The 13,144-nt window shown below is 33.4% G+C and overlaps 2 protein-coding genes and 1 non-coding gene across 3 annotated transcripts; 2 read left to right on the top strand and 1 right to left on the bottom strand.

The window, feature by feature from the left end:
- Nucleotides 1-822: 822 nt before the first annotated feature.
- On the top strand, nucleotides 823-4,342 carry LOC115448361 (phosphatidylinositol glycan anchor biosynthesis class U protein). Its single transcript, XM_030175770.2, has 3 exons — nucleotides 823-1,586; nucleotides 2,030-2,301; nucleotides 2,715-4,342. Exons 1-3 carry the CDS (start codon nucleotides 823-825, stop codon nucleotides 2,966-2,968), a joined length of 1,290 nt encoding a protein of 429 aa, XP_030031630.2. The 3' UTR covers nucleotides 2,969-4,342.
- Nucleotides 4,343-5,541: 1,199 nt separating this feature from the next.
- LOC115448359 lies at nucleotides 5,542-13,144 on the top strand. The gene is made up of 12 exons (XM_030175769.2): nucleotides 5,542-5,696; nucleotides 5,776-5,959; nucleotides 6,569-6,859; nucleotides 7,510-7,793; nucleotides 8,055-8,240; nucleotides 8,430-8,720; nucleotides 9,512-9,629; nucleotides 10,072-10,211; nucleotides 10,520-10,809; nucleotides 11,584-11,796; nucleotides 12,179-12,368; nucleotides 12,971-13,144. Exons 1-12 carry the CDS (start codon nucleotides 5,660-5,662, stop codon nucleotides 13,117-13,119), a joined length of 2,373 nt encoding a protein of 790 aa, XP_030031629.2. The 5' UTR covers nucleotides 5,542-5,659; the 3' UTR covers nucleotides 13,120-13,144.
- Trnat-agu lies at nucleotides 12,677-12,750 on the bottom strand. The gene has a single exon. It is a non-coding gene; the product is annotated as a tRNA-Thr (tRNA).

The following is a 13,144-nucleotide window of genomic DNA, read 5'->3' as shown; positions in this document are numbered from 1 at the left end:
AACGGCCAGTATTATGTCCAAAGAGGCGGCATCTCCTAACTAAGCTAAAAAGGTCAAATGGGTAATTCTACTAAAAGATCTTACCCTCGACCATATCTCGCGTTGAGAAGACACCAAGCGGCTCAACCAATGAATGCAATATATACTTAAACTAGCGACCCGCCCCGGCTTCGCACGGGTGCAATGCTGATACTAAATACACTACAGAAAAACTGTGAACGTTGTATATAAAAACATAGCGGCCCGCTCTAGCTTCGCACGGGTATAACATAACAAAATAACAGTATTCTCCACTATTTAATGGATGTTATTATTATACATATAAGCCTTCCTCTTGAATCACTCTATCTATTAAAAAAAAACACATCAAAATCCGTTGCGTAGTTTTAAAGATTTAAGCACACATAGGGACAGAGAAAGCGACTTTGTTTTATATTATGTAGTGATACTAGATATATTACATACAATTTTCTTTATTTTGGCAGAACATTTTTATGATATTTTTATACGCATGCAAAAAAACATAAATACATATAAAAGTATTTTAAAAATTAAATCACCCTTGCTTCGATGACACAGCTCAAGATATAAACAGGTATACATATTATTATTATTTTAAATCGGCTGTATGGCTTAATTCTTTGTCTTTTTATTATCTGTGTCCATTATCTACACATTTCTGTCAATAAATGTCAACAAATATTTTAAGATGTCTTTTTTTATTTAAAAGATTATTTTAGTTTAGCATATACCGCGATTTCAATTACTAAAAAAGTAAAACGTTTCGTTCAGTCTTATGTTATTTGTGTACACAAACAAAACATGGGTGCAATAATAAAATACTTAGTAGCCGGCATAGTGCGATATTGGCTCATACATACAGATTACTGGCAAATACTAGCAAATAGAGTTGAAATAGCAACCCCACTCAACTCTTGGAAGAGATTAATCGAAGGAGTTTACTTATACGATCAAGACATAAACCCCTATGAAGGAGATTCCTTTCATGAATCTCCTATAATATTGATAATATTTCACTTTTTATTTAAACGTGCTCCATACATTTTACCACTGCTTTTTACGGCGATCGATCTCTTGACAGCAAGTCTATTGCACAAGGCATCTAAAGCTTTTGTCTGTATATTTTTGAATTGCCAGCAAAAGAACCAGTCAGATGTAGCCGATGAGTCTAAAGATATGCTTCTATCAAGAGAGCAATTGATGGAAACTTCAGAATATGTGTTGTCTGTTTATTTGTTTAATCCATATTCGATTTTGAATTGTGTGGGAATGACTACGACTGTGGTGCAGAATGCTCTGTTAGCAGCGGCTCTTTGTAGTGCTGCAAATGGATTTGGTATAGTAGCATGTGCTTGCCTTGCGTTCGCGACCCACCAGGCTCTCTATCCAGTCCTTCTGATTGTTCCTATAGCAATGATTTTAGCCGAGGTGAATAAGGGCTGTGATAAATGCTCATACATTAGAACTTTGCTTGCATTTGTGGTCAGTTGGGGTTTCCTCATATACATTTCTGCTTATATTATGGATGGATCTTATAACTATGTTTACAATACATATGGATTCATGTAAGTGCAGATTTTATTATACAATCTTGATGTGTTCATGGTATGAAATAGTTTTCATGTTATTTCAAATGTTTTCAATGTTCATACTAATTTATAGGAATCAGATATTCTCAATAAAGAAAATGAGTAAACTTATTGAGTTATCTAATCACAAATCATAACAATATGTTAAGCATTCTATAATAATGACTTGTTACAATATAATATTTGTTGTAGTACATATACATGTTAGGTACAGTTCTTATAAGACATATTGAGGCTTACTAATAAACGTCACCGGTTGCCTAGTTTAAACCTTATTAAGAGGCAAGATGGCAGGTTTTGAATTACATTTGATAGAGTAAATTTGTGTTTTGACTAAGCATAGCTTTGCGAATTTTTTATAAGTAAGACTGATAATCTTATAACTAGATTAACAATAAAAATATTTTTATCATTTTCAGATTAACCATACCAGACCTGAAACCTAATGTTGGCTTGTTTTGGTACTTCTTCACTGAAATGTTTGAGCACTTCCGACTCCTGTTCATATGTGCATTTCAGATAAACGCATTGGCCCTATATATTGTACCTCTCACATTGAGATTTAAGAAAGAGCCGTTGTTACTCATCACAGTGCTGCTTGCTCTCTCAACCGTATTTAGATCGTATCCCTGCATTGGTGATGTTGGATTCTACATGGCTTTTATACCTCTATGGAGACATCTTTTTTCATGTAAGTTTTACTTTACAATATAAATATGATACAATTAGGTTATTCCGTGACCTTATCATTTATTAAGTTTTTATGATCATGAAAAGATTATTATCTAAACAGAAGTCTACATTTCTCCAATAAAACAACCCATTACCAGTTACCATCAGTAACAGGCAGACCATTATTTATATTCTTTGGATTGTGGATCAAGAGCAATATTTTTTATGGGTAACTAAACTATATGTTTTGATAATAAATAAAGTAAAATAACCTCATACCATCATACTGTATCTACATAATTTAAAAAGTGGCTGCATCAGTTGCTTCTCTGCTAATCTCTTTGGGAATAAAAAGCCATCAGTGTGAGTGTGTAGCATATTCTAATGATAATGTGATTGATTCTAATTGATATCAATTATCTTTATTTACAGTTATGCAACAGAAATTCATAGTGGCGTGTGCATTCATTATAACATCTGCACTGGGCCCTACAGTATGGCACTTATGGATATACTCTGGATCAGCTAATGCAAACTTTTTCTTTGGAGTGACATTGTCGTTTGCTACTGCACAAATATTTCTTATTACGGACTTGCTATTTGCATACATCAAGAGAGAGTTTACACTAAGAAATGGATTTTCTCGGATGGTTGATGGAAAACCAGCCAAATTAGTATTACGATAGGATATACATGATTTTATTAAAATAATTACTATTATAAAAGTTGTCTGTGAATTAAGAAATGTACTTGTGACCAACCATGTGTCAAAAAGAATTTGCATGTCATACATTTTGTATCTTTAATATTTTTTCTGCAACTGTTACATTCCAAGTCAGTGGCTGCTCTATAATAGTCGAACTTCTCGTTTTGAGTTCAAGAACCGTCACTGATACAAGTATAAAAACACAGTTATAAATTAATTCACATATCTACCTAAAGTGTATTTACAATGTTTGTTTGACAAATTTTCTGTAATTATTAGATAATTGTCAATATACACAGTTGTAGTACAGATTGACGATTTTTAGCGCAGATAAATTTTATATCCTCATCGTATTACTATTGTTTGGGTGTCGTGTCATACAAATGTAGCTATTTTTATATATAAACAATTCATAGCGTCCGGCTTTTTTTTTTTTTTTCGCGAGTTCTATTTGCTCACTCGTATCAAACGAGAGCGAGTGAGGACATTAGCCTTTTGCTATTTTTCAACTATAATCTAGAGTCCGACCGATATTAAGCAGAAATTCCAAATATCACGTTGCCCGTCAGGCGATCGAACCCTAGACTTATTCGTGTAACCATGTAACCATCGAACGTCACATAAAACCTTTTTTAAACGACCATTAACTTTGATTTACTTTGCTAATATTTATAAATTTCGGTTTTGATGAGAGTCATTCAAATCGGTTACTTTTTAAAATACATCACATCACTCGCCCACCGACACCAGTCTAATACAAGATTGACAGAAAGGAGGGAAGGCAGATAAATGATAAGTATTTCATTTATAAATGCATTTTGCTTCCGTATGAGGTGTCGGAAACGATACGATGCCCCACGAAAGGAAGCCTTAAATATATTTACGATATCCACCTTACATTGATTTGACAATTTGTAAGTTCCCGATTATAAGGACATATTTAGTCACAATATTTTTAGCTTGTAAAAAACCTATGATTTACTTCATTATTATTTATAATTATATGTAAAATATGTGTACCAAAGTTGGCAAAATGTTTATTAAAGTGAATAAAATTAACATCAGAACATTAATGATTGTTTTGTCTTGGCAATTGAACTAATAACATTATTTCGTTACTTTTGAAAGGTTGTGTCCAATAAGTTACCTAATACTGCTTTTTCTGTAAAGATATTTTAAGTTGTTATTTAAAGCTATGCTATAATAATGAAATGTTTGAATTAAAAAGCTTCATATTTTTTTATTGAAAAGTCTGTGTGGTCTCCATTTACATATTATGAAAAGAATGACAAATTGGCAAACTTAACATTTGTGCAAAATACCTGGAAATATAAGTACAAATATATATTGGGAACAAGATTTTTATATACCTATGTCTGGAACATTGTACTATCGACTACAGCATTTATTTATCACAACCCCTATACTAATTATTATAATTAATAACAATTTAAATGCGTTATATTCTTAGGAAAATACTTATTTCTGATTTTTCTTGCCCCAACTTACTAATCTAGAACAACGAAAATAGTCACTTTCATTTATATAGATAGTATAGATATTTTCATTTTTGATATAATTTAATTTATCCAATAAAGTAAATGTATGTAGGTACTTATAATATCATATTACAATAAAATATCATTGAATCATTATTTTCAATTAATGTACCAATTAAAATCTGAAATAATATTAAGTTTTATATATAAAAAAATATATATTTAAGACAACTAGCTAAGCGACATCTAGCAGAGAGCATCACAATCATTGAACCACCGACATTTGTAAAATCTGGTATAATGGTAAATTACAACAAATATAGTATCATCGGTTTAGAGCTATCGCTAGTATTTAATGAGTCGAAAAATACTATTTTTTCAATATTTTTTTAAAATTACGACCGAACAAACCGACGGATGGTTAACAATGTGAAAGCCCAACAAGGCTATCTAAGTAAGCAAATAATAGGTTAATAGAGTAACTGCTAACTATACGTAAACCGGAATTTTGATCTCAAAGCGCCGCAAAATACGTCTTTATTTTTGTATAATTGGAAGTTTAGGAGCCGGGCACCCTCGTCTAATGGTAAGCGACACGACGATACATTGAAACAACGCTGCCCACAATTATAAAAATTTAAATACACCAGAATACAGTAGGTACTGGAAAATATTTTAATGCATTATTTATTTATTACAACGATTATTAGTAAAACCTTTTATCTTTCAGATTTACGTTCTACAGGTTTAAATTGAATTAACGACATTCATGTTCTACTAGTCTTTCTAAAATCTATGAAGTGACGATACGAAATAGTGTGCGTATTGGATGCTACTTAAAACTGTAAAAACCTTTCCAAACTTCTAGCCTGCTCCGATCAGAGTGGACGCATGGAGCGACCTACTTGTAACATACGACAAAGTTTCATAAATAAGGATTTAAAAATAAATACAATCTAAGCATTCGATCTCCAATATAATTATTTGTTTCAAATGCGTTAATTCATATACTCTTGATACATATTTTGCAATGATTCATTATCATTATCTTATCAACACGCCGTGATCTATATTGTAACACACCTTAACGCGCGACAGCACGCATTGTGTTTTTATTACTTTACTCTTAATGAAATAAAATTAATTGTGTAAGTAGTTAACTTGTGTAAGCTATGAAAACTGTGGCACTTTGCGTAATATTTATTAGCTGTAAGTGACTTCTCTTATCTATCAGTTTGTATGTAATTTCATTTGTTTGGGTTACAAACATAGATGTTTTTTATTAAAGGTTTTACGCTTGGAGCTTGTCACATTTTACCAAGCATACCTCCACAGTTACTGCCATGTTATGCCAATGGAGCTCCAGATTTAGTGGCCCCTCGGCGCTTAGATGTATTCCTGTCATTAATAAAAAAACTTGAATTAAACGCGCAACTTGACATGAGAATGTTGAGTACAGCGTTATTGAGAAGGTAAAAATGTTTGTTATTGATATATTTGCTTACTTATAAGTGTGTAGAGTTTATAATAACTACCTATCATTCTATGTTTTCTGACTGCCTGTAACAAAGTGCTTTCGAGGAATTGACTAGGTAGATGTCTTAAAACAGTCGAAGAGTATGAAAATTATGTTAGTTATTTTATTCAGAAAACACTTATTGAAAAGTGGCAATGTGACCCGCAGAATACCTACTTGTTAACTTAACTAACTACGAGATTTTCGGCTTGTTATTTCATTCTCATATATGGCAGGCAACACGTCTATTCAAGCATGTTGCAGAAACTACTTATTTCGTTTTGTTTTTACGACTAGCCTTATTTAAAGATATAACGCTGGGCAAATCGTGTTAGAAAACCCACACAAAGTATTGTTTGACCTGGTAATAGAATACTGGAATTCTGGTTATACTGCCCTATAAAGCAACCACTACAGCAAGGTGATATAGGAAACCTAAAAAAAATTATAGCCCTTGTCACCACCAGGCATGTAACATAACTCTATTTACAAATTACAATAGCTTACATGAATATGGTGTTAGCCATTCTCTACCTCTAATGAAGTTCAATTGTCTAAATTTCAGTTTGCGGTTGGATGGTATTGAACAGGCATATGCTACTGCCGTACAAACAGACTTTATCCTCCCATTTAGAGCTTCAGGATTTCAATTCCATAAATACAAATTACTGATGGATATATTCTTGCCGAGCCAGAATCTCATTGATGTTGACGACTTGTTCACTCTGTCTGAGAAGTGTCTCATGCATCGAATGCTAAGTTCGACGGTGAGACAGTGGGAGAGAGGAGATGAGAATATCGTGTGTCCAGTGTCCGCTCAACAGTCGCAGAACATGGCTACGCAAAGCAACAGTAGGTTAGTTTAAAACACTTATTGTGCTTCGTTATAGGATTTTTTATAGAGTCGCCTGCATAAAAAAATCCAGCAAATTATCAAAACGTTGTCAGTCATCGTGTAACAATATCATGACGATGAATAGGTACATTTAATCCTGGATGCAGGCCGTTTACGACAGGTCCGTCTGGAAATCTTCGGGGTAGGCCTATGTTGAGCAGCGGACTTTATGTGGTTAATGGTGATGATGATGATGAATTCATCCAATATTATATCAGTAACTCATATATTATTTTTATTTTTAACAATATTTTTAAGAAGTATTTCAATGAGACTCATTACCCATACTCATACTTCGCAGTACCTACCAACACGTTTTTATTAACAAAAAACAAAAATTGTTTTTGTCACCACTATGACTGTTTTAAGAATTTTAATCAAAAATCTTTGAGGAAAACGGTAGTATTGATAGACAAACTCATAAACAGCCTATAAACTACCATTCCGTTTCTTCGTTACAGCGTGTAGAGGCCAAAAAAGACTAATTATTTATGACATGTTCTTTAACCAAAGACCATTAATATCTTTATAGATGTTAAGTATATGTATACGTGGTTATCCAAAACATGGTCGAAAATAAACATACTCTTTATAAAATCATCAATTTTCAGTATTCACAGCAGATGTCCAATAGAAGACGGGGTTGTGCAGACTGATTGGGGCACCATAGCCCCCGGGACACTAGTATCCGCTATCGCTGCCTCATTAGAATATCAACGTGTGATGGTAACAGACATATTGAGCGCCAACATTTTCAAAGAAGATGTAGCTGAACAATTGATTGATTCCGCAATGCAAGACTGGTATGATGATATAGAAACTTTGACTGAACAAACTCAAAAACAAAGCATGGAATCTGTTGATATTGGTAATGTGTGGGTCGCTACGCTTGCTGGTGAGTAGCAAAAGATAGTAAATCAAAATGGGTACATGTTGTAGTCTTATAAATAAGTATCGTTAGACCTCCATCAGACGACAAGAGCTTAAACAGCATTTGTTGTTACACAGACATTCCATGGAACTACGACTTTTCCAGATTTTGCTTTTAATTTTGCGTCCGGAAGCAATTTGTCTACTAACAAAAAGTTGTGCATTTTTGTTAACATCAGAATTAGAAATACTAATTAAGATTTTTTTTTAATTTTTGTCATTTCAGGTGATCTAGCAGAAGTGGTGGTAAATCAAGGACCGAGGGTAGGATCGGTGTCGCAGCGGATGGTGGTCGGCAGTAACAACAGATGGAACGACACGTTGCTGCCTCGACATTATTACATGTTTCCGCAGAACAGCTCTATTATTGACTGGCATTTCACTGACGCCGAAATTTTAGCCGGTCTTGATGGTAACAAAAAATCTCGCGTATAATTGAAATTATGAGAATAGGTTGTGAAGAAAAATTAAAACGATTGGCTTATTTAATTTATTGTAGAAAGCAATTAATAACGAAATAAAACAAATATTCTACTCGTGGAATAATACAATGAAACAAAATTGTTATGCTAGTAACGGTAGTTATAATTTTTTGTTACAGGCTTAATATTAGCCACCTATGTACCAAAATGGGTAGAACAAAGGCGCACTCTAAGGCTGTCTCACATAATCGAAATGTATTACTCTAATGAAGGCGTTTCATTTGACACCACTGTAAAGGCTTGCAACAGGCAAAACCTACTTCACAGTATACTGAACAGTTCAGACCTTCAAACAGAAGCGTCCAGGTTTGCTCATGTTTTATCGCTGCGACAAATTACTGTGTACATACCTATTGAAGAAATGGAACGGATTACCGAAGCAGCAGTAACGGCATTTACTACTTATCTGCGTAAGTGTTTTTATTAATGCTATAGTAGGAACTTAGGTGATATATTTGCCTGTTGAGCTACCACCATGGCATGGTGAAAATTCCCTTATAATAGATCGTCCCAAAATACCGGATAACTCGTATGGTTCTGATAACTGTTCAGCCTAGGAGACTACGCATATTTACCTAGATGGTCGATGTAAGATTATATAAAATTCGTATTGAACTGTATTTTAGTACGACTACGTTGTATATTATTACCAGGATAAAAAATACACAGACATGTAGTTTAAAGATCATTCCTTCTATTACTGCATTAGCAGTACACTTGATGAATATTTCAATAAAAATAAAATACATGAAATCTTTTAAAATTATCAAATGCAACTGCATTAACCGAAAGACGAAATGTAAATTAGTGCCACTTTTAAAACCAAATGTGTTCGAACTTATCGTCAGCTCTCAGTCAGACAGAGTGATGACCCCTTAATTTCCACGAAATGCAATCGTCAGACGGTATCTGAGTGAGCTCTGAATATCCGACTCAGTATGTTCGTAGAAGGAAGAATTAAATCCATATTGTACAAAATTGAATCCACAATGATACATAAACACACTAACATAATTTGTTTTTGGTTTGTTTTTACTCGTTGATTTATATAGCCTAAAAATAAATAGTCCTTAAAACACATTTCTATGTAGATCCTATCAAGATAAAAGACGTGTATTGGAAAGTAATAAATTAAAAAAATATGTTGCGATATGGGTCTTAAAGACAAGATATTTTAAAATAGTTTACATATTGATTTCAGCGACGCTCTTAAGGCAGAATCATCGCGACTGTTCTGTGGGACGCAGTATTCCAGTAATGGACTTAGTGATAGCAACTGACGGCGCTTGGAAAGGTTACGATGTGGAGGAATTTATATCGTAAGTATTATTATATGTTAGTCTTAGTATAGTGAGCAATACGATTCCCAATTTGAGACCAATTACATTACCAATATTAGGTATTAGTATAAATAAGTGCTGATATTACATATTTCGATTTGCTTACAGTTGAAATATTTTACCAAAAATATAAATTACATACACATTCGTATATTATAAGTTGCACAACTAATGTACATACAAGCAAATATAATATTAACAATAGAAATGCGATAAATAAGGGCATCTATTACAGTTTAAGGTACCCAATTGTTTTTAGAACTACTTTATTCCTATTGTGAAAATATAAATTATTTTAAATGATAAATTAATTGAAAGCTACATTACTTTGTGAGTTAAATCTACTTATAGTCACGACGAAGGACTCTACCGATGGTAGAGTCACAAAGAACTAGTAAAATAAATTGTTACTTTTTTTTAGTTGGATCGGTGGTGCAGTTGAACTGAATTTATTGCAGAGTACAGTTTCATTGATACACGGAAACACTGGTGGATGGATAGCGCCGCCGTCAAACAATTTAACTGCACTGTTTTCACATATTCATAATTTCGCCGAGGAATGTACGTTATCAGATTATATAGACACATTTTTGAAATCACCGTTAAATGTTAAACTTAAATTATAATAATTGAAATCGTAGGATTTAGCAAAGTTATCAGTATTTTACGTTTAGCCATAAAGCAAAAAAAAAGTACAAAGCTAAATTTGGTGATCTTATTTACAGTACCTACAACACATCAGTGACTTCACATGGTTCGCATTACTAACCTTAAAACGCAATAGCAATTAGTTTCAAAACTAAAAACACCACTTTAACAACGGCAGGAGCTCTCTACCATTAAAATTCGTAAACACGAAACATTTTCAGGGCCCAATCGCCTTAACCTGCCAAACATAATATCGAGTGTGATTCAGTACTCGTTGAACAAGACGCTCGCTGATATATCAAATCGAGATAGTGCAGGGCCGAGTACAGTTGTGCTCATTATCAGTCCAAGCGACCGACCCTCTGCGACAGAATTGGAACGGTCTCGCACCCTCATGTCAACACTCAGATCAAGTTACTTCGATGTATACTTCGCGTATGTCGCCCAGGATGTAGGAGACTTCCAGAACATTAACAACGAGTACCTCGATTATTCAGAGCTGTTTATAACGGTATGATATAAATTATGTGACATAAACACTACTGTGGTAGTGTTTATGTCACATAATAGTGGACTGTGGTCCACGACTGCATTTACTATATTTACTTATTTTATTACTTCTAAGTTCCATTGCATTAAACATTAGTGAATAATAATTGCACAGTTATTAATTATAATACCAACTTTATATTCCACCAAGCATCCAAATCCTCTTTATAAGCTTTGGCCAACGATTTTTTACAATAATTATTGTAATCATTAAATTATTCCTCGAAGTTTGACCTTACTTTAAGCATAATGCGTGACAGTTAATTTGCAAAGTAAATATTCAATACCTTGCCGGTATCGCCTCGTCGTATACTTGGCATTTGTGATATTTTACTGCTGGGAATTCCCTTCTCGGAAGTAATCAAACATTATGAAATTTTCCGCATTGTAAAGGATTCCATATAACACGAAAACGACCTTGCAAATCCTTTTATGAGATATTTATTCTTCTTAGTAGGATAAATTATCTATGATGGATATGACCACAATATAGCTATCGAAGTGTTGTTGAACTATAGTCTATTTCTTTGGGGATGAAACCATAACGTATAATAACAAAAAAAAGGCGGTCAATAAATGCTTTATGTTGATAGACTTCATTTTATATTAAAGTTGTTCACATTATAAAATAAGGAACTCGACAAAAGTTTTACCAATATTTTCTTTTTCGTTTGCAATCTTTTTACTAAGCTCAAAAACGGTTTGAAAACTTGTTTGTTTTTTATTAATGATGCAGGCCAGATCTACAGCAGTCAGCGACGTTATCGATTCAGTGGACACTTATTTGGTTAAAAGCAATATACCGATAAGGATAATGGGCGCCCAATGTCCCTTCAATGGTTCAGTTTTCGATCAAATCGAGTATGAGGACTTCGTACTACCTGGCCGCCAGACTTTCTACCGCATACATCCTTTTTATTTGAGACAACAAGCACTTACTCAAGTACAGGTTTGTAAAACCAAATAAATTATTTTGTGAGTAAAACTTGAGTGTCGATCTGGGTAGTTTTTTTTTTCATTCCTTCCAACATCAGTTCAAGAGATTTAAAACTGTCCAAGTATAGATTGAACTCTTGAAAATTCAGGAAAATATTAAAATTAACAAAATGTTTGTGGATATTATTTTTTATTTGATACGGTCATCACAAGCTTTTATGGCACAGAAAAACTTATATTTGTCTTGTGTGTTGATTTGAATTTTTATTCTAGGACATAGAAATACACAAGGGCAGAGTAAATTACCGCTCTTGTGCAAAACAAAAATACTTTTATAGATAATTTTTATATTCAATTTACATAGTTTTGTGTTTTTATTTTCCTTTTCTTTTTAGTTTCGTAATGATGGGCAAGGACAACTACTGGCGTGTATGTGGCGCGGGGCCGACACATCGCACAACTGTCAGACAATCAGCGAAAGGGGGATCCACATCTTCAACATGACTACGCCTTGTGCATCTCCAGAGTTTTGTCTGCCTGCTCATTTCGTAATAACTTCAATTTCGACACAGAATATGTGTGCCCGTAAGTATTTAAAACTTCATTGGATATTACCCCAACCTGACCGTCCCTATCTTCCCCCTCACTAGTTATTAGTCGTGGCTCTTATGTAGTATTAAGAAAGGACACAGTTGGACAAAATATAAGTAAATAAACCTATCTACCAAATATAATATATTTCTTAAAATAATTCGTATGTATATACGATTAGAAATTAATAAATTAACTTAATCCGAAAAATCATCAGCCACTAAAATAGTAAGTACGTAATATTTTAATTTATTGTTAACAATAAGAAAAATAAAAAATATATGCCAATCCCATTTTCGGCTAGGCCCCGGGGGGATTCGAACCCCCGATCTCCTGTTTACTAGACAGGCGCTTTAACCAACTAAGCCACGGCGCCGTTGAATAGTGAGCTGAAAATGGCGGTCTGATTTGTTAAACAAGTATTTATATACATACGTGTAATACAATAATTTATTATTAGTAAAAGATAAAACTATTTCACTATTGTAATGTGGAATATATACACAAAGTAATGAGTACTTATGTGTATTACTTTAGTTGTTCCGTTCTTTAAGTTTTTCTGCAAGTATGAATTAATAATATTTTTTTCTGAACAGATAATGATTGCCGACTACCGAATCAGGTGGGATATTACATAAGTCACACGGGTCTTCGATGTCTGCCTCTAAAAGGATCAGCAACGGTAGTCAACATTCTTACAAAATACATTTTGTTTCTTTCTCTGACAATTATTTACTTAAGCTAAAAAATAAATTATTATAAAAAAAAAA

The sequence above is a fragment of the Manduca sexta genome, chromosome 25 (genome assembly GCF_014839805.1).
Source record: "Manduca sexta isolate Smith_Timp_Sample1 chromosome 25, JHU_Msex_v1.0, whole genome shotgun sequence".
Taxonomy (NCBI): Eukaryota; Metazoa; Arthropoda; class Insecta; order Lepidoptera; family Sphingidae; genus Manduca; species Manduca sexta.
The sequence above is the reverse complement of the archived record's forward strand: the minus strand, read 5'-3'. Positions and strand labels throughout refer to the sequence as shown.